General features: G+C 38.3%; 1 protein-coding gene across 8 annotated transcripts in view; it reads right to left on the bottom strand.

The window, feature by feature from the left end:
• Nucleotides 1-23,044, bottom strand: part of RNF111 (ring finger protein 111) — a 106,664-nt gene that overhangs the window by 65,630 nt on the left and 17,990 nt on the right. For all 8 annotated transcript variants that reach the window (XM_063699030.1, XM_063699029.1, XM_063699033.1 and 5 more), the window contains exon 2: nucleotides 67-965. In XM_063699030.1, the coding sequence (XP_063555100.1) occupies nucleotides 67-965 (899 nt within the window). The remainder of the gene's footprint in view (nucleotides 1-66; nucleotides 966-23,044) is intronic.

Below are 23,044 nucleotides of genomic sequence, written 5' to 3'. Positions count from 1 at the left end.
AACAAAAAATTAAGCACAAATGCAATGCAATAGGTTCCATGTTTTACTCAGCTTAAACATTTTTACCTGAGGGAACAGCTGGATTGTTTTGGTGGTTTTCACTGGCAGAAACAAACAAATCTTCTTCTCCTTCAGTTGATGAGCTAGAAGAGGATTCACTGCTGAGGTCATTCTCACTGGAACTACTAGAACTAGGTAGCAAGGCATATTTTCTTCGAGCTAACACTTCTCGTTTCTTCCTCTGCATTAATATCCTCTCTTTTTGTTTCTGTGTCCTCTGTGAGGAATTATTTTTTACAAATCTCTTTCTGCATGGAAGTCTCCGTAACGAACTGCCATGTAAACAGGGTCTTTTCATTAACAATCCCGATACAGATTCTGTCTCAGTCCGAGGCCACTTATGAGACCGTGCACTATGGCTTCTACTTTTAGCATTCAAAATGGTCTGGGAATGTCTTACAGAGACTTCTTTATCCTCATCTGAAGTCACAGTATCAGAATCTCCAAAATGCAGACTAGATGAAGGAGAAGAAAGACAATCACTAAAAGAGGAATCATTATCTTCATCACTTGGTGTCCCTAGGTGTTGCCTCAGTCCTAATATTCCCTGGTTTTCTTTAACACAATTCTGCACATATGAAGGGCCAGCCTGCTGGCTTTTGCGTTTTTTCCTCACAACGAGACTTTTTTCTTGTTCTTGCTGGTTACCATTCATGTCCTTCTCTTGCTTTTGAGAATCATCACACAGGTGAGAGAATTCATTCCCCACTTTACTATTAATCATCTCAACTCCTGCAGGAAAACTTTTGGCTGCCCCAATGGGCTCTGGATGCAAAAGGATCCCTTTCAGACTCTCCTGTGTCTTTGGTGCATCAGAAGGAATCTCACTCTTCATATCCACTTTTAAGGTGTAGAGCTCGTTATATTCAGGAGTCCATTGAGACATGGGAAACTTTAAGGAAAGCCTAGAAGACAAAATTAGATATTTAAAAGATTTTTAATGTGTTTTATTATACTATTTAATTGAAGAGTTCTCAAATTCCACCAAGAAGATCCCTTATAAAGGCAGAACTCTCTTTTCCTCATCAGTACACAAAATGTCTGTTATGAATTATTTTACTATTCTTATAAAACGTTTTTCTCTGGTCACTCTACTCATGCATTCAATTTTTAGAAATACAGTAAATATAGAGCATAAGCCTACTTAAAAACTTCTATTAACCAAAAACTGATCTTACTGCATATCTCACTACCTTCAGCAACAAAACATATTTGGTCAAATAAAACAATTACTTCAAAACCTATTTCAGTGAAATATAAATAAAAGGATTCAAATTCAAAAGACTAATTAGTCAACATGTTTTACTCCTGGTATGACATTTTTAAGTGGTTATTATTAAATATTTCTGTACATCTAGATGGTTACTACATTAGATTGATACTATTAATAATGAGCTAATGAATATAAGCTTTTCTATTTTTTTCCTTCATACTACTCTATTAATTCTCTAATGAGAATCTGAATTCTCCTGACAGTAGACACAACTACTGCATTTCAGTTTTAGATACAAAAAGATTAGAGCCAAGACTGTGGGCTGCTGAAGATCATTCAGTTAAATAAACAATACAGCAGAATATAAAATCAAACTTTGTACAGCTAATCTATCTAAATCATTCAACATCTTAAATTACAAGCTGCCAAAAAGAGATCTGAATTTAAAGCATTTACATCAATGCAATGTACATATGAAAATAATGTAATAGTAAATATCATGACTCAAAATGAAACATATTCATCAGAAAGGCAATAAATGTGACAAATGAAGAGCTTTACTAGTGCAAAATATGAATAAACAATGTTAACATATTTTAACAAGTTTTTATTAAGTATAGCATACACACATATTCTAAGTTTATAGATCAATGAACACTAAAAAAATTAACACCTCTATGTAACTGGCACACAGATAAACAACATAACCAGCACCCTAGAAATCTTCTTCCCATTACTACAGCCCACCAAACTGTTAACTACTATTGTAACTTCTGGCACCACAGATTTGTTTTGCCCATAAAATACATTTTGAAACCAGTTCCTAAAAAGCGAGTACAACAGCTGTTTAGTAAGCAAGTATTTTCCCTCTCTACAAATGGGTTACAGAAATATATAATCTTACAGGTCTCCCATGTTACTACAGTATATAACTTTACTACCAGAACAAATGACAATAATTAAGGCATAGAATGACCTATTCCTACAGAAAGCTATCAAAACCACTATCTTCTTTTATTCTTATTCACAAGCACAGGCAGTGCTGTATCCAAGATCAGCCATCACGCCCTATCTATAGTTCAGCAGGATCAGTGATAAACCAGGAACACAAAGATGAGTGAACATGAGCATGGCAATGAGCAAATTACAGAAGGCAGCCAGTCAGACAAGGATCACTTTAATTAAAGGCAAGAACACAGAAGTCACAATAATAAAACACAGGTACATGTGATCTAAGAGTTGAATGGGGCCAAATAGGATGGCTGTAATAAAGAACACAGGTAATAACAAGTGTTAGAGAGGATGCAAAAAACAAAAAAACATTGGAACCCTCATATATTGCTGATGGAAATGTAAAATGATACAAGCTACTTTGGGAAGCGGTCTAGCAGATCCTCAAAAATTAAATACAAGCTGGGCATGTCTGTAATCCTACCACTTTGGGAGGCCAAGGCGGGCGGATCACTGGAGGCCAGGAGTTCGAGACCAGCCTGGCCAACATGGTGAAACCCCATCTCTACTAAAAATACAAAAATCAGCCAGGATAGTGGCGCATTGACTGTAATCCCAGCTACTTGGGAGGCTGAAGCATGAAAATCGCTTGAACCTGGGAGGCAGAGGTTACAGTGAGCTGCAATTGCACCGCTACAGTCCAGCTTGAGCAACAGAGCAAGACTCTATCTCAAGGAAAAAAAAAAAAAAAATTAAACACAGAATTGCTATTATGACCTAGCATTTCCACTCCTAGGTATGTACCCAAGAGAAATGAAAACACATATTCATAAAAAAACTTATAAACAGCAACATTAGTCATAACAGCCAAAAAGTGGGAATACAAATGCCAATCAACTGATGAGTAAATAAATCCATACAAAAGATTATTACTCAGCAATAGAAACAAATGAAATACGGTAGTCCCTCACTATCCAGTTTAACTTTCCACAGCTTCAGTTACTCACACTATGAGAGACAGACCACATTCACATAAGTTTTATTACAGTATGTTGTTAGAATTTTGCTACTTTATTGTTGTTGTTAGTCTCTTATTCTGCCTAATTTATAAATTAAACTTTATCACAGGCATGTAGGTATATGAAAAAAAAAACACTATATGGTTTCAGGCATCCACTGGGGGACTCAGAATGGTTTCCCCTTGGACGGGGGTGCGGACTACCATACTGATTGAAGCTACAACATGGATAAACAATATGCTAAGTAAAAGAAACCAGTCAAAAAGATAACATAATGTAAGATTCCCTTTATATGGAATGTCTGGAATAGGCAAATCTACATAGATAGAATGTGGTTACCTAGGGCTGGGGATGATAGGAGGATTCAACTATGATGGCCGAAAAGCATGGAGTTTCTGGCCAGGCGCGGTGGCTCACGCCTGTAATCCCTACACTTTGGGAGGCCGAGGCGAGCAGATCACCTGAGGTCAAGAGTTCGAGACCAGCCTGGCCAACATGGTGAAACCCCATCTCTACTAAAAATACAAAAAATTAGCCAGGTATGGTGGCGCGCACCTGTAATCCCAGCTACTCAGGAGGCTGAGGCAGAAGAATTGCTTGAACCAGGGAGGCAGAGGTTGTAGTGAGCTGAGATCACACCACTGCACTCCAGCTTGGACAACAAGAGTGAAACTCTGTCTCAAAAAAAAAAAAAAAAAAAAAAAACGGTGGGCCAAGTGCAGTGGCTCACGCCTGTAATCCCACCACTTTGGGAGGCTGAGGCGAGTGGATCACCTGAGGTTAGGAGTTTGAGACCACCCTGACCAACATGGTGAAAAGAAACCCTGTCTCTACTAAAAATACAAAAATTAGCCAGGCATGGTGGCAGGCACCTGTAATCCCAGCTACTCAGGAGGCTGATCCAGGAGAATCGCTTGAACCCAGGAGACAGAGGTTGCAGTGAGCCGAGAATGCGCCACTGCACTCCAGCCTGGGCAACGGAGCAAGACTCTGTCTCCCAAAATAAAAAGAAAAAAAGGTATAGAATTTCTTTTATTTTCAGTGAACTGAAAATGTTCTACAACTGATTGTGGTGCCAGCTATTCAACTCTGTGAATATACTAAAAACCCAGTGAAATAAAATCTCAATAAAACTCCTGCCAGAAAGTCAAGAGGTTTAAAAAAAGTGAAAAAGTCAAGAGGAAAAGTATCAAGATTTCTAGGCATCAGAGATTCCATCAGCAACAGAAGTCTCATGATGTATGTTGGAAACAGCTGGGGTTCTTCCAGAAACCCATGTCAGAGTTATGTTCTGGTGGATTTCAGAGGAGGAGATCCTGGAGTCTTTATTGGCTGAAGATTTAAAAATTAGACTCCTCATCCGCAATTACTAAGTCCTCACGTTGATAATGGAGATCATGAGAAGCAATGAAAACTTGCCAAAAACCAGACAAATTCTGAGAACATGCAGCCATACATTAATTTACAAAGAAGCGATTCACAGCACAATTAACTAAACCCAATTTCTTTTCCATCATTTCATGTTCCAAAGCCAAAACAATGCAATCAACTCTTTATGGTTAAATCTGCTCTGATTTTTGATCAGTTTAGTCTGTCCAATGACACAAGGGTAGAGGGGAGCAAGTGGGGGTGGTTTGGTGTATGCTGTGGTGTGTGTTTGTACACCAGTTAACTGTTCTCTGAGTTAACATATCATGCAGTCATTAAATGCAAAATTAATATCCCATATAACTAAGAGGTTCCCACCCAGGGAGTAATTCATACTATTTTTTTTTCTAAAATCCATCGCTGTATTGTATTATCATGTTCTAAATTTTTTCTAAAATCCATCACTGTAATTGTATCAGGCTGTATTTTGAACTTAGAAGAGGAAACCTCAAAAGGAAATAAACAGAAGTATTGCATTTAACTTAAAAAGCAGCAAATATAACAGATAATATTCTAAATTATTTGCTGTTTGATAAAACCGTATTCTAGTCTTTTATTTTTGTAAAAATTATTGGCTGATCTAATTTACAAAGGAGGCAAATGCGTACAAGATATATCTCCTTGGTGACATTATAAATGGCTTGCTGTTACACACTGTTTCAATACTGAAACCATAATACTAGTCCCTCTTTGTGTAGATCGACCCAATCATTGCATTGCTATGTCATGATGACTGCATGCTAATTACTCCTGATACTAGTGTAGAATACACCACTGTTAGTAAACCTTGCACTAAGAAAATACGATAGCTAAAAAAAAATACTAACTTTCAAAACTAAAAATTAGGGTTGGGATTTAGTAATTCACATCATAAACAAGTTTATGTGAGCAAAAGGAGGAAAAACCCATTAAGACTATCCATACAACTCTGAGGAACTCTACTTCTAAACTGTGATACACTATTATTGCTATGATGCTTCACCACCAATTATAAATATGAATACTTGTTTCAACTTTAAATAAAAATGTGATGATTGCTTACATGACTCTAAAGAAATAAGATTTTAAAAGAAAAAAAAAAAGCCGGCCGGGCACAGTGGCTCACGCCTGTAATCCCAGCACTTTGGGAGGCTAAGGCAGGCAGATCACCTGAGGTTGGGAGTTCGAGACCAGCCTGACCAACATGGAAAAAACCCGTCTCCACCAAAAATGCAAAGTTAGCCAGGCGAGGTGGCACATGCCTGTAATCCCAGCTACTCGGGAGGCTGAGGCAGGAGAATCGCTTGAACCCGCAAGGCAGAGGTTGCGCTGAGCCGAGATCGGGCCATTGCACTCCAGCCTGGTCGACAAGAGCAAAATTCCGACTCAAAAGAAAAAAGAAAAAAAAAAAAAGCCATAGATGACTTGGCATTTTTCTACAAAAGTTTTAGAGATTATCAGAAAATCAACTAGAAATATGTCTACCATTTAACTATCTTTTTAATATAATTAAGTGAAAAAAATAATACTTGTACTACAGGGATATCACTTGGGGTGTGTATTAAATTTTTAATTCTCTTATTTATTTTACTATGTGCCAGCTTAAGTATATTAAATGAAATGCCTGACAGAATATTCTCTTCTACTACCTATAACTACTACTACTCATATCTAGATAATACAGACAATATGCTTTGTTACATATTCTAAATAGCCAAAATTTCATTAGCAAGAAAGGTATGTTCCCTCAAAAGTATCACTCTGGACCCTCAAGTGCATTAGTTCATACTAAAATTTCTCAAGAGATTTCTGCTAGGAGTACACAACCTAATAATGTACTCAATTATGAAAAGAAGAGTGGGACCCTTGATAATCTTATTACCTTTCCTAGTAGAAAGGAGAAAGTTATACTCAGGATAACTGCTATGAAACTGTAAGATAAACTTGATTTCTGCCTGGGCGCAGTGGCTCACGCCTGTAATCCCAGCACTTTGGGAGGCCGAGGAGGGCGGATCTTAACAGCATTATTTGCAAAAACCAAAAGGTGGAAGCATCTCAAGTGTCCACTGAAGTGATGAATAGATAAACAAATGTGATATACACGTACAATGAAATAGTATTCAGCCTTAAAAAGGAAACCCTGACGCATTACAACATGGATGAATCTTGAAGACATTATGCTAAGTGAAATAAGGAGACACAACATGACAAATATTGTATGATTCCACTTATATGAATTACCCAGAGTAGTCAAATTCATAGACAGAAAATAAAATGGTGGTTGCGAGGGCCTGAGGGAGGGGGAGAATAGGAGTTAGTGTTTAACAGTTACTGAGTTTCAGTCGGGGAAGATAAAAACTTGTGGAAATAGATGGAGATGTTGCACAACAACGTCAATGTACTTAATGCCAAATCATAAACTTAAAAATGGTAATTTTATGTTACGTACATTTAAACGACCAAAATAATTCAAAAGAGATATTGTTATAAAACATTATCCTGGAAAGGCTAGTAAAGTCACTCAAAAAAGAGAATGGGCATAAATATGTAAAAGAACATTTAATCCTATGTTGGCATCTGCTTCTCAGAGAATCTGGACTAAAACACATTTTAAAAAATCACCCTCTCTTCCTCATCACTCAAACTCATATTCTGTCTTTCTTAAAGTACTTGCTACTAACTGAAAAGATCTTGCTAGCCTATTTATTACACAAAGCGTCTCAGTAGAATATAAGTTCCAAGGAAGCGGGAATCTCATCTAGGCAAATCTCTAGCAATGAAAACAGTTGACTCGCACATACTAGGCACTCAATTAGTATTTTTTTTAATTGCATTAATCTGTAAAAGAATGAGTAAAAGGAAGGAAGTAAAACACAACTGCCATATTTCTAGCTTAGGTTACTAAGAATATGGTGACACCAATAGCTGAGATAGAAAAGAAAATATGCAGAATGAGAATAATAATAACAAAATTAGGAAAATAATACCTAAGATTTCTTGAACATTTACTATTGCCCAATTTCCTTTTTCAGGTATTCTGTAGCCACAAGATATTTACCATATAACTGGGGATAATCAGGTCCTTAAAAGAGAGAAACTGACCATAGAAAAGAACAGCAGGGAGCCAAAAGATTTTTTCCTATATATTATTGGTAAACTGATCTACATGCTACTTCTTGGGGAATAGGAAATATTAAATAGGAAAGTGGTTGCATCTTCCAGAAAGTCTATTAAGATCACTCTTCGTGTCCCTTAGGGTCTCAAGGCTCAAAGTTATAAAGTAAATCTTCAAACTAGACTGGCAGGATTCAGCTCACAGACATGGTTTGTTTGGCATATATAATTCAGGGGGAAAAAAACTGATGGTTAATAGTGAAACACTATAGGCATTCTCATTAAAATCTGGAAGAAAAAAGGAATTCATTGTTATAAAACATTCTTCTGGAAAGGCTAGTAAAGTAATTTAAACAAGGGAATGGGCATATATACTTAAAAGAAGGTAATTTTTTTCATTATTGGCAGATGACACTGACAAATGAGCTCAACAGTAGAAAACCACTGGCAACAGTAAGACAGGCCAGTTACTTATATATTTACCAAAAATATATAAATAAAAATAACACTCCAAAAATCAATGACTTTCCTTTACACAAACAGTAGCTAGTTAGAAAATACTACAGAATAACAAAAATATACTACTTACAAGAGGAATGAAAATATTTAATGTCTGGTATGAAATTTTACAAGAGACACAAAGGACCTACATGAAAACAATTATAAAAATGTCAGTTACGCAAAAATTTATGGGAAACTCAATTTGATGCCAAAATAATAGCAAATTCAGTTATAAAACAGGGTAAACCAGCATGCTATTTCCTCACTTTCTTTTTTTCTTTGAGATTGAGTCTTGCTCTATCACCCAGGCTGGAGTGCAGTGGTGTGATCTCAGCTCACTGCAACCCACGCCTCCCGGGTTCAACCGATTCTCCTGCCTCAGCCTCCCGAGTAGCTGGGATTACAGACATGCACCACCATGCCCAGTTAATTTTTTGTATTTTTAGTAGAGACAGGGTTTCACCACGTTGGCCAGGCTGGTCTCGAACTCCTGACCTCAGGTGATCCTCCCGCCTCGGCCTCCCAAAGTGCTGGGATTACAGGCGTAAGCCACCGCGCCCGGCCAATTTCCTCACTTTCAAAGATTCTCTGTCATCCAGGGAATCCACCAGAACACTGTAGATCTGTTCATACTTCTGCATTAAGCAGCTCAGAATTTCTCCTTACTTTTCTCAGATCCAAAGTAAAACGTAGACACCCTCTAGGCAGAGAGCAGGAAGGACAGGCAATCTCCTTACTGGATGTGTCTATGCTGATATTAATAATGAGAAGTTTCCTATTATCTGCCAGTGTCACTTTGGTGAGTCTTTTGGTTGCATTTAAAAGACACTGGAAGAATGATTTATATGGAGTGTGAAGAGGTTAAACAACCTAAACCCAAAGACGTTCACTATACTCCTTAACCTTAACAGATATCCACAGAAACAATTACTTGTTAAAAGAGGACTGCACAAGGGATAGCCATGTGAGGAGATTAAGGGACATCCTCCATTCCATGTTGGTCTGGATATTACTGCTCATGCTATAAAAAGGAAAGAAAATACAGTTAAATGGAGATTAGAACTGTCAGAATCTGGAAGTCAAAGTTATCTTTTGGGAGGTCTGTCTAGGATAACTATCTCCTCTGACAGGTAAAGAGGAACTGAGAAGCAAAGATGGAACCATGCTTACATTTAGACAGACTTTCACATGATTTTAGTATCTCAGCTAAGGCTTGCTCTGAATGAAGTAAAATTCTCTGTCGCCTCTAAGCACAAAGACCTCAAAACACTTAAGGTAGAGAACTAGCTAACAGACAAAACCACTAAGAGGAAAATTTCAAGGTTAATTAGTCTTATAAAATATTTCCAAAATATTTTATAGGAAGCTTGGCCAGGTGTGGTGGCTCATGCTTGTAATCCCAGCACTTTGGGAGGCCAAGGAGCGGGGATCACTTTAGGTCAGGAGTTCGAGTCCAGCCTGGCCAACATGGTGATACCCCGTCTCAACTAAAAATACAAAAATTAGCCAGGCATGATGGCACGCGCCTGTAGTTCCAGCTACTCGGGAGGCTGAGGCGGGAGGATCGCTTGAACCTGGGAGGCAAGGTTGCAGCGAGGTGAGGTCACGTCACTGTACTTCAGCCTGGGTGACAGAGCAAACTCTGACTCAAAAAAAAATTTATAAGAAGCTAGAGAAAATGAAGGCATAGCAATAACCAAAAAGCTACAGTAAATCTAGGAAACAAGTGAAATTATGGAAAATGAAATATTCAATGAATACTGAGTGATAAACAGTAAACAGTGATGTAGATTTTCGATCTAGGGATCACTGAGTTACAGTCTTGACTCTGCCCCTATGTAATCTTGGCCATAGTACTCTCTAAAACTGTTTCTAGTCCATAAAATTGGAATAATAATAGTACTTACCTCATAAAATTCCGTAAAGGTTCAAAGAGAGTACCTAACAAAGCACATGGCATAGTGGCTGTTATTATTAATTACTTTCCTAAAGAAGCAGGTACATACATAAGACTTAACATTTAAGACTTTCTCTTATACCTAAAAATAAATGTAATCTTTGAGATCCAGAAGGGCATACGCCAGGCATGGTGGTTCACACCTATAATCCCAACACTTTGGGAGGCCGAGACAGGCGGATGAACTGAGGTCAGGAGTTCGAGACCAGCCTGGCCAACATAACAAAACCCTGTCTCTACTAAAAATACAAAAATTAGCCGGGCATGGTGGCACCCACCTGTAATCCCAGCTACTGGCGAGGCTGAGACAGGAGAATCACTTGAACCCACGAGGCGGAGTTTGCAGTGAGCCGAGATCGCATCACTGCACTCCAGCCTGGGCAACAGAGCAAGACTTCATCTCAAACAAAAAAAGGCAGGGCATAAAATCTGGGATCTAACCTATGAGGACACAGAGGCATAAGAACGATACAAAGGACTTTGGGGGAAAGGATGGAAAGTGAGTTCAGGGATAATAGACTACACATTAGGTACAGTATACATGGCTCAGGTGATGGGTGCACCAAAATCTTAGAAATCACCACTAAAGAACTTATTCATGTAATCAAACACCACCTGTTCCCCAAAAACCTACTGAGATTTAAAAAATAAAAATTAAAACAACAAAAAAGAAGGGCATAAAAAACTGTTCCCACAAAAGTTTGAAGTATAGAAACAAAGAACCAAATTTCTTTAGCATAAAACCTATCAAAGCCAAGAATTCTACAGACTTTCCTCTATTATGGAGGACTGGAGTTTGGTAGCTGGATGTTTCAGCCCCCTAAATTCTAATACCAGATATTCTGCTTTTGGAAACAGATAAGTTAAACCTCTCTCAACTAATAGGTTTCAATTTCTCAGTGAACTTAATGATTTTCTCATCTGTCTTGTTAAAGTATTCTGAAATCCTTAAATATTAGTCATCAAAGAGAAACATAACATCAACTTACATCTCCTGTCAATACAAACTGGGTGAAGTTCAATATGTTACAAAGTCTACTGCTCTAGCAATGACTCTGTTATTATCACGGCTAAGAGCAAAATGAAGGGTGTATCTAACCTCACAAGCGTGAACAGTATCTGGGAGTCAGTTCTTTTTTGGTAGGGTGGCAGCACTACAAGTCATAGGGGCATACTGCACAAGTGTCTACTATTTCTGGTAAGGAAGCCTGGATCCTGAAATGTATACTAAATGAGACATAAAGATACTGCTAATTAATTACTATATATTACAATATATAATGCATATTTACTATATATAATGCATATATTGTGTTATATTTATGTACAGTATATACATACGTATGTATTATCTTTATTGTATATAGAATTATGTATCTTACAAAATATATAGCATATTTGCATATTACATATCTAACAAATTTTATATATCTAACATATATAAAATATGTATTTTATGGATGAAATATATATTTATATCTTATATAACACAAAATATAAAATTGTATGATATATAAAATAAAATCTAAGAGAACTAAACTCAAAAATCCATTAACCCCATTTCGGTGCAGTAGCTGTATTTTCCTATCAATAAATACTTTTGTGTTTTTTGTCTTTTGTTTTTTTGAGACAGAGTCTCAGTCTGTCACCCAGGCTGAAGTGCAGTGGCACGATCTGGACTCACTGCAATCTCCATCTCCCAGGTTCAAGCAATTTTGCTGCCTCAGCCTCCCGAGCAGCTAGGACTACAGGCACACAACACCACACCTGGCTAATTTTTGTATTTTCAGTAAAGACAGGGTTTTACCATGTTGGCCAGGCTGGTCTCGAATTCCTGACCTCAGGTGATCCACCCACCTCAGCCTCCCAAAGTGCTGGGATTACAGGCATAAGCCACCACGTCTGGCTTAAATACTTTTAAATATCCAATAATAACATGTTTCAAAGTACAATGGAAAAAAGATCACTTTCCCCAAAGCAACAAAAATAGCTATATAGTTATTCCAAGGTATTAAGCCTGACAAGAACAGCCTGACAAGAATGGTGTATAAACCCATATGAAAAACACTACAAAACTGTACAACAGGATGTAACAGACATTCCTAGTAAAGAGTGAGAGACCTCATTTCTGGATGAACAAGGACTCCAAATTGGCTCCGTCACAAATTAGAAGAAAGCCAATTTTTTTTAAAACTATAAAACATAAACATTACCATCAGACATATCAGGCCTTTAAAAACACTGTATTTTTTCAAATGGCCTGAATATATACACCTAAGGATCCATTCAAAGTAATATTGTTTGCATTTTCTCATTATTTTGTTCAGTGGAACTTTAAAATAATCAAAACTTAATTTAATAAAATAAATAAACGGATCACACCTGTAATCCCAGCACTTTGCGAGGCCAAGGCAGGTGGATCACTTGAGCCCAGGGGTTCAAAACCACCCTGGGCAACATGAAACCTCACCTCTACAAAAAAAAAAAAAAAAAAATACAAAAATTAGCCAGGGTGGTGGCACGTGCCTGAAGTCTCACCTACTCGGGTGGCTGAGGTGGGAGGATCACTTGAGCCCGGAAGGCAGAGGCTGCAGTGAGCTGAGGTCTTACCACTGCACTCCAACCTGGGCGACAGAGCATGGCGCTGTCTCAAAAAAAAGAAAAAAGAAAAGAAACAAATGTACAGTCATATGCACAAATGACAGGGCAGAAACAAAAGGGAAAAAATGACAGGGCAGAAACAAAAGGGAAAAGCTGAACTCAAACTTTTTTTCATCCTTTTCTTATTTAAAAAAAAGTATTACATAAAATTAACTGCTAAGCAGCCTTTTAAAATCAGGCAGGATTTGTACAAACTGTTATGGAAAGTATGGATCATTTTCTTTAAACAGACTACAAGTAAGTCTGCTATTATAGGATTCTTCTTCGTAAAACAACTTATATTAATATACGCATTTGAAAAATACACACTTAACAGTTTGGGAGTGAAACAATAGGGTAGAAATTTATAGCACTGGGCGGGGGTCTTTTACCCTTTATAAGTTTCTGTATATATAGTCTGTTTTTTTCTAAAAAGTAACCATTTACCAATTTTGAAACTAAAGATTTTTTAAGGAAATAAATTATGAGAACATAATATATTTAAATTTTTCACTACATTAGAACACAACTTTGTTGACAACAGATTTCTACACAAACAAATCAAATATAGGCAAGCACAATTTTTACAGGAATCTTGGCTAGGCATAAAATTTCTTAACTGACCAGAAATGACCACCAATCCTGGACACCTTAATGACAGAATAGGGCAGAAACTCAGAAATGGCAGTGACTGTTAGCAGATTTGAATGGAATTGTCAAATGTGAGAAATGATTTTTAGTTACTGATGTTAGTCTACAATTCTAGGCATGTTGTTTTTGAACCCATCTTTACAAATAAATTTTAATGCTCGAAAATGATAATAATTTATCAAACCATTTCACAAAATATTTCTTCATTAAAAGTGTAATAATTATGATTGCTGCATTAATGGAAAGTAGTCTATAAGAGCTCAACAAATAGGCCGGGCGTGGTGGCTCATACCTATAATCCCAGCGCTTTGGGAGGCTGAGGCAGGTGGGTCACCTGAGGTCAGGAGTTCGAGACCAGCTTGGCCAACATGGTGAAACCCCGTCTCTACCAAAAATACAAAAAATTAGCTGGGCATGATGGCAGGCGCCTGTAATCCCAGCTACTCAGGAGGCTGAAGCAGGAGAATCGTTTGAACCCAGGAAGTGGAGGTTGCAGAGAGCCGAGATTGTGCCATTGCACTCTAGCCTGGACAACAAGAGCGAAACTCCATTTCAAAAAAAAAAAAAAAGAGTTCAACAAATAATGTGACGAACCTGGAAGACAAACCTCCAGGACCTTTTGTTCTTGATAATTCAAGTAATAAATCTGTCAACTTTCAAAGTTTCAAACTTACAAACTACTATTGGAGATTTCTGTTATTTTAACTTCCTGTTTCCAAAACTGAACTTTAAGTGGCTTCCAGATTTCCTTGGAGATTGGAACTGAAGAGTTCTCTCTTTTAAAGTGATAGAAGCCAAACCTAAAGACAATTGATGTTTTTATAAATATACGGAAAAGATGGCTGCTTCAACATGTCTTCAAAATTTAACAATCTGTAACAGGTAAATGTAAAATTAAACCATATTCCGAAATAAGCTCTTAAATCTTTACAGCAGCACATTTTACATTCTGAACTATTAATTTTTTTGTCAATGCTATTAAATGGCTTGGTCTTTCTCTTATGAATAAACATTGTCACATATGCTGAATGATGCATTTACGATCTCTAGAAAATCAAACTTAAAAATACAAAGATAAAAATTATCATGGCCTATACAGCAGCAGTTTCCAACCTTTTTGGCACCAGGGAACGGATTCGTAGAAGACAATTTTTCCACGGACCCAGGGTGGGGGTGGGTGGGTGTGGTTTGAGATGATCCGAGTACATTTATTGTGCACTTTATTTCTATTATCATTGCATTGCATTATATAATACTATACAATTCACCGTAATATAGAATCAGTGGGAGCCCTGAGCTTGCTCTCCTGCAACTAGATGGTCCCAACTGGGGGTGATGGGAGACAGTGACAGATCATCAGGCATTAGATTCTCGTAAGGAGCACGCAACCTAGATCCCTCACATATGCAGTTCACAATAGGGTTCACGCTCCTACAAGAATGCCGCTGCTGATCTGACAGGAAGCAGAACTCAAGCAGTAATGTGAGTGATGGGGAGTGGCTGTAAATGTGGATGAAGCTTCACTACTCATCCACCACTCACCTACTGGTACATGGCCTAGTTCCTAATAGGCCACAGATGGGTACCAGTCCGTGGCCCAGGGGTTGGGGAACCCTGCTATACAGAACTCTTTGGAGAAAACAATGTCACTGAAGCAGTGAGCACATCCTCGTGAGAGGCAGGAAATACTGTTTCAAATAGGTAGTAGAACAAAATTATGATGGGCCCAGCAAGATGAAAAATGTTGACTAATATGGTATATGCTCAATTATTCAAATAATTACAGAATAACTACTTTATATGCTGGATCTGTGGGCAGAGAAAGAAAATACAGGGTCCCATCCTTCAAGAAGCTCACAATTTAGTACGATGGAAAGAATTACAGAATATAAATAATTAGGCCAAAGTGGGCAGATCACGAAGTCAAGAGATCAAGACCATCCTGGCCAACACGGTGAAATCCCGTCTCTACTAAAAATACAGAAATTAGCTGTGCGTGGTGGTGCGTGCCTGTAGTCCCAGCTACTCGAGTGGCTGAGGCAGGAGAATCGCTCGAATCCGGGAGGTGGAGGTTGCAGTGAGCCGAAATCATGCCACTGCACTCCAGCCTGGCAACAGAGCAAGACTCTATCTCTAAAAAAAAAAAAAACTATATATATATACATATATATATTTTTTTAACCAAAATTGGCCGGGAGCAGTGGCTCATGCCTGTAATCCTAGCACTTTGGGAGGCCAAGGTGGGCAGACTGCTTGAGCTAGGAGGTCAAAACATGGCAAAACCCCGTCTCTACTAAAAATACAAAAGTTATCGAGGCGTGGTGGGGTGCACCTGGAGTCCCAGCTACTCAGGAGGCTGAGGTGGGAGGATCACTTGAGCCCAGGGGCAGAGGTTGCAGTGGGCCAAGATCACACCACTGCACTCCAACCTGGGCATGAGAACCTGTCTCGAATAAATAAATAAATAACCAGAATACGTTATAAACATGCTATAAATAAAAGCACTCTGTAGGAACAAAACGAGGCAATTAAGGACTCTGATAATGGCTTCATAAAGAAAGTCACATCCAAGTCAAACCATGAAGGATGCACAGGGTGACGGTGGGCAAAGAATATTCACTTCAAACAATGCTAAGAAATGGCAACATCTAAATACTCTAATGCTTGGGGCCGTAGGTTCTTTTGTTCTTTTTCTTTTTTTAGTAGAGGAGAATAAGCTAGGGTCAAATTATCAGAGTGAGGGATTGTGGGTTTCTGTTTAACCTAGTTTTAGGAAGACTTTACCTGAGGAGCTGAAGGGAATAGGCTAGAGGGAAAGTCAGAAAGACTACAGAGGAAGCTCTTACAGTGATGGGGGCAAAGAGTAGTTTTAGCAGTTTCACCACATTAACATGCCAATTGTGACTAACAATATTATCTCCATTTTTATTAAAATGCATAAAATATTTCAATACTATTGTAAAACTATACGTGAATTCATAAGAATGATAAAATAAAAATTTAGAAACATACAAAACACAAAACATGACAATATCTCTAATATGCTAGTATGCAAAGAAAGCCTTCAAAATAAGGAAAACATAAGTGACTTCTATCTTATCCATCATATTTTACTTTTATTCTTTATTTCCCTTTTATTTTGAGAAAATTATAAAGAAAAATAACAGAATAAAAAAAATTCAACTTTGGTCCTAGTAAGTACTGATCTAAAACTAAGGCTAAATAGCAAAGGCCAAACTACAGAATTTTAAAATAACAAGAAATTGGGTGGCGAGGCACAGTGGTCAGGCTCACACGTATTATCCCAGCACTTATGGAGGCCAAGGCAGGCAGATGGCCTCAGGCCAGGACGAGACCAGCCTGGACAACATGGTGAAACTCTGTCTCTACAAAAAATACAAAAATTAGGGGAGAGTGGTGGCACACACATGTCCCAGATATTCAGAAGGCTGAGGTAGGAGAATCGCTTGAGCCCAGGAGGTAAGGACTGCAGTGAGCCGTGATGGTGCCACTGCACTCCAGGTGGTCCATAGAGGAAGACCCTGTCTCAAAAAAAAAAAAAAAAAAAAAAGGCTGCAATTCCTGTTAATACAATTTTTCAAATACACCTATTTGTTCATGGCAGTTTTCCTGATAACATGCTTTCTTTCTGCACCCAAAGAGAGATCATTTTTTCTTAGACTCGGAATAAAACAGAAGAATCTAACAACTTTCCCCTATGTGCTTGCCCCTAAAACAAGTATACATTCCTTCTAAAGCTTTCTAACTTCTTCAGAAACAGAAAAATGCTTTTGAAAAGCTGCTTTCTATAATTCCACAGCAGAAAAGTCAACACATAGATACTGCCAAGTATTATGATACAAATGTGATACTGCAGGTATTTTTACCCTTCACTATTCCTCCAAATATCCAGATTCAAATTCTCCAAGCATCCTGCATAGGAACTGAGGAGTCAAATAAAAAGGACACTAAGTCCCAATGCTCAGATTCTGACTTGTAATACCATTCTCCAATAAAAAGAACAAAGTTTTCTTGGCAAAACAGCTGATTTCACCAGGGCATTGAAAATACAAGCCTGTAGCATCTAGTAGTGCCAGAAAGTAAAGAAACACACAAAAGAATAGGGGCATGTCAAACAGGACACGGAACCAAGCTGAAAGAGCTCCCAAAGGCCAAAGCTGGAAAAATTTTGACAACAAAATAAATAATGTAGTATTAATTCTAGTCCAAAATTTAAAAATGAGGCTGGCGGCAGTGGCTCACACCTGTAATCCTAGCACTTTGGGAGACCATGGAAGGCGGATTGCCTAAGCTCAGGAGTTCAAGACCAGCCTGGGCAATATAGTGAAACCTTTGTCTCCACGAAAAAATGCAAAAATTAGCCGGGCGTGCTGGCGTGTGCCTGTAACCCCAGCTACTCGGGACACTGAGGCATAAGAATTACTTGAACCTGGGAGGCAGAGGTTGCAGTGAGCCAAGAAAGCACCACTATACTCCAGCCTGGGCAACAGAGTGAGACTCTTGTCTCCAAAACAAAAGAAAAAAAATGAATATCCATGAATCCATACTGATATAAATAAATCTTCCTTACAGAAGAATTCCAAACATTTATGTGGACACTCCCTCGTTCAGGAGTTGAAGCTTAACAACCCCTCCCCACCAATCTCAAGTAGGCAAGAAAAGAGTAACTTTATAGTGGAGAAACCTGGCAAACACTACTCAGCCAGCTGATCACAATTGATCAAATCAGTGCTAAGTCATGTTGACACCATGCACTCCTGATGCAATGTGATGAGAAAGGCAGGGCACTTTACTTCTGTGGTATTCTTTCCCAAAACCCCAAACTATGAGAAAAACATTCCACTAACCTAGATTCAGGGATGGTCTATAAAATATTTGACAGGTAACCCACAAAACTGTTAGAAAAAGTAAGGGAAGACTGAGAAACTGTGAAACCAGAGTCTACAATGAAATATTATCTGTAGTTTATTTAACAGTGATGTATCAATGTTGGTCTCTTAGTCATGACAAACGTGTAATGGGTAAGATGTTAACAACAAGGGAAACTAAGTGAGCGATATATGGGAACTCTGTGTACTATTTTTGCAATGTAAATGTAAAACTACTGCAAAATAAAATTATTTTTTTAAAAACAAGGGTATTATTTACAAACTTCCCCTGATCCCTAGGAAAGGCAGGAGAGAAATGAGTGACTATGGAGCTTACCCTGCTCTCTAACTTCTCCATCCATTCGCTCACTACTGCCAATCTCCAAAAATCTAAAGCTGGAACCAGGCCGGTCGCGGTGGCTCACACCTATAATCTCAGCACTTTGGGAGGCCAAGGCGGGTGGATCACCTGAGGTCAGGAGTTCAAGACCAGCCTGGCCAACATGGCGAAACCCGGTCTCAACTAAAAATACAAAAATTAGCCAGGTGTGGTGGCAGGCACCTGTAATCACAGATACTTGGGAGGCTGAGGTGGGAGAATCGCTTGAACCTGGGGGGCACAGGTTACAGTGAGCTGAGATTGCACCACTGCACTCCAGCCCAGGTAACAAAGCAAGACTCTGTCTCAAAAAAAAAAAAAAAAGAAAAAAAGAGTTGGAACCACCATGAGAAAAGAAAGAGCCTAAAACCATCCAGTTGCTCCACTGGGATAGCAAAGCATACATCTGTATACACTGAGAAATTATGTGTAAGTCAAAAAATCATAGGTAATTTTTCTATGAAAACATCCAATCATGTCATCTTCTCAAATTACCACTGGTAATTTTCCAAATAAACACATTTCTTGTGTTAAAATGTTCAGCAATCATGCATTAATAGTCAATATGTACACAAAGCATACGTATGCCCAAGTTTGTATACCTGTCATCTTTTTGTGACATAAAGCATAAAGAAAACCTACTATTAAATGAGAACAGATAAGTAGTACTTCAAAGCACTAAAGGCTAAGGGTCTTAATTATCAAATACTATAATTACCTAAGTGGAAATTAAGACAGAACAGCAGGCCAGGTGCAGTGGCTCACGCCTGTAATCCCAACATTTTGGGAGGCCTAGGCAAGTGGACCACCTGAGGTCAGAAGTTCGAGACCAGCCTGGCCAACACAGTGAAACTCTGTCTCTACTAAAAATACAAAAATCAGCTGGGTGTGGTGATGCATGCCTGTAATCCCAGCTACTCAGAAGGCTGAGGCATGAGAATCACCTGAACCCAGGAGGCGGAGGTTACAGTGAGGCAAGATCGCACCACTGCATTCCCGCCTGGGTGACAGAGCGAGACTCCATCTCAAAAAAAAAAAAAAAAAAAGGCAAACAAACAAAAAAGAATACTAAAATTAAGCCACTTATATAAGTTAGGAATCTTTGGTCCCATCTTTGACAACCCTAGTTTGGTAGTGAACCATAAGACATTATCTTCAGTTGGAACATATGCCAAGTGTCAGTTTCAATGTGCTATGAACTTCTTTGTGTTCCCCAAAATTCACACGTTGAAGTCCTAACACCCAGTACTTCAAAATGTGTCGGTATTTAGAGATAAGACATTTAAAGAGGTAATTAATGTTAGATGAAGTCACATGAATGGGTCCTAATCCAATCTGACTGGAGTCCTTAAAAGAAGGGGAAATTTAAACACACAAAGCAACATCAGGATGCAAACACACAGAAAAAAAGATTATGTGAGAACAGAGCAAGGGATCATTTATAAACCAAGAAGAGGGGCCTCAGGAAAAACCAAACCTGCTGACACCTTGATACTGGACTTACAGTCTACAGAACTAGGAGTAAGTAAAGTTTTGTGGTTTAAGCCACTCCATCTGTGGCATTTCATTACCACAGCCCGAGCAAACTAATACACTGTGGAATAAACACTTTCTGAGTACCTTAAATGTGCTAGAATGCCCCAAGTATAGTAAACACAAGAATGAATAAAGACACAGACCAGTCCTGAGGAAGTTATAGTCTAGCAGTTAGTGAGAAATATCAGTAGGTAATCAAAATGCAGTATAAGTGTTATGATAGAGGTATGCATTGAAACTTAATAGAAGTAGAATCTAATCCAATTCTGAAGGGTAGGGTGTACCAGGAAAAGTTTTCCAGGAAGGATAAGACAGTGAAATTCGAAGAACAGAGACCCAATTACCCTATTTTTCATGGCAGAGTTTCCCTGAATAAACTACATAATTAATGAGGAAGTGTACCTAAAAATGTATAAAACAAGTTATATGAAAGACAAAACACAATCTTCTGATAGACAATTTTTAATCTTCAAGATGCCAAATTCAAACAACTATGTGTCTAGAACGATGACCGTTAGGGGGAAAAGGGGAAATTAGATGACTTCTTCAGATACTTTTGAGCATATGAAAAACTAGACAAAAGCCCACAAAATTTCCCTCAGAATTCATTCCAATTAAATAACAGGAGGAGGAATCTACTGTATTAGACCTAAAACCACAGGCTCTCCTTTAATCTTCAACATTAATACTAAGCTCCCTACATCTCTCATCAGGCAACCCAGTCTCAACTTTTTCATTACCTTCAAGCAGGGAGAACTATAACTTATAATACACTTCAAAGATTAAAACAGATGTGGAGGCCAGATGTGGTGGCTTATGACTGTAATCCCAGCACTTGGGGAGGCCAAAGTGGGCAGATCACCTGATGTCAGGAGTTCAAGACCAGCCTGGTCAACATGGTAAAACCCTGTCCCTACTAAAAACACAAAAATTAGTTAGGTGTGGTGGTGGGCACCTGTAATCCCAGCTACTTGGGAGGCTAAGGCAGGAGAATCGCTTAAACCTAGGAGGCAATGGTTGGAGTGAGCTGAGATCACACCACTGCACTCCAGCCTGGGTGACAGAGTGAGACTCCGTCTCAAAAAAAGAAAGAAAAAATAAATAAATAAATAAAACAGATGTGGAATCCATCTGTCATCTATCAAGACAGACACAGCTGCAAAAATATGAAATTTGCTCTTCTCAATGTTTTTGTTTTGAAAAAGTTTTCATAAAATACTATTTATATTTACATGTAATGGGTTTATTAATTTCAAAATAAATATTTTTCTTAAAACAAAAAGAATCAATCCCAAAACTTGTCTAAAAATATATAATTAGCAACATAAAACAATGTTCACAATTAAAAATTTGCCGATAACATGTATTCCAAAATCTGTTTTTAGCCATGATTTCATGTGAGGGCATAAACAAAATGTCATATTCTCAGATGACACAAAGCTAAAAAAGAATTGCATATAAACTGAATGACAAAATCAGAACCTGAAAATAATTAACTTACAATTTAGCAAAATCATTTTAATTTTTGTTTGTTTGTTTTTGAAATAAGGTCTTGCTTTTGCCCAGGCTGGAGCACAATGGCAGGATCACAGCTCACTGCAGCCTTGACTTCCTGGGCTCAAGCGATCCTCCCGCCTCAGCCTCCCAGGTAACTGGGACTACAGACATGAGCCATCATGCCCAGATAATTCTTTGAATTTTTTGCAGAGACAGGGTTTTGCCATGTTGCCCAGTCTGGTCTCAAACTCCTGGCTTCAAGTGATCTACCTGCCTCAACTTCTCAAAGTGCTGGGATTACAGGCATAAGCCACTGCGCCCGGCCACTGAATAATTTCCTTGAGTCAAATTACTGGGTAATATTCTGGACACTCACTCACAAATGCTCCAAGTTCTAATTTTGGTATCATTCTATAAGAAGACTATATTATCTAATCACCTTTCTTCAGACTCAAATATCAAAGTTTTCTGATCTGAAATTAACAAATTCTAAAGAAAAAGTCTTTAGAATTTGATAATTTCAGATCAGAAAACCTTGATATTTGATAGTAAGTCATATTGACTTTGATATTAAGTCATCACCATTTGGTCACTTGTAAAAAGCACAATGGAATAAAGTGGGTTCTACTAGCATCTTCCCTCATAGAGATAGTCACCCTCACAAAGACTATGCTCTAGCTAAGATGAAATATCCCAAAATATGAAAAAGAAATCCTCCCAAAGCTGATAATATGTAAAAGTAAAATACGTGGCCAGGCACAGTGGCTCACGCCTGTAATCTCAGCACTTAGAAAGGCCAAGGTGGGCGGATCACCTGAGGTCAGAGTTTAAGACCAGCCTGGCCAACATGGTGAAACCCCATCTCTACTAAAAATACAAAAAAATTAGCTAGACATGGTGGTACGCCTATAATCCCAGCTGCTCGGGAGGCTGAGGCAAGAGAATCGCTTGAACCCAGGAGGTGGAGGTTGCAGTGTGCCAAGACTGTGCCACTGCATTCCAGCCTGGGTGACAGAGTGGGACTCTGTCTCAAAAAAATAAAATGAAATACGTGACAATATTAACACAAAGGACAGGAGGGGAACAAATGAAAGTATACTGTTTTAAGTTTCTCATATTATACATACAACAGTCTATTATGCCTTGAAGAAAGACTGTGACAAAGATGCATAGTGTAAACCCTAAAAGAACCACAAAAGATTTTTTTTAAAGTATAAGCCAAAAGTGGTG

This window comes from Gorilla gorilla, chromosome 16 (genome assembly GCF_029281585.2).
Source record: "Gorilla gorilla gorilla isolate KB3781 chromosome 16, NHGRI_mGorGor1-v2.1_pri, whole genome shotgun sequence".
Classification (NCBI taxonomy): domain Eukaryota; kingdom Metazoa; phylum Chordata; class Mammalia; order Primates; family Hominidae; genus Gorilla; species Gorilla gorilla.
This window is presented reverse-complemented; position numbering and strand designations above follow the sequence as displayed.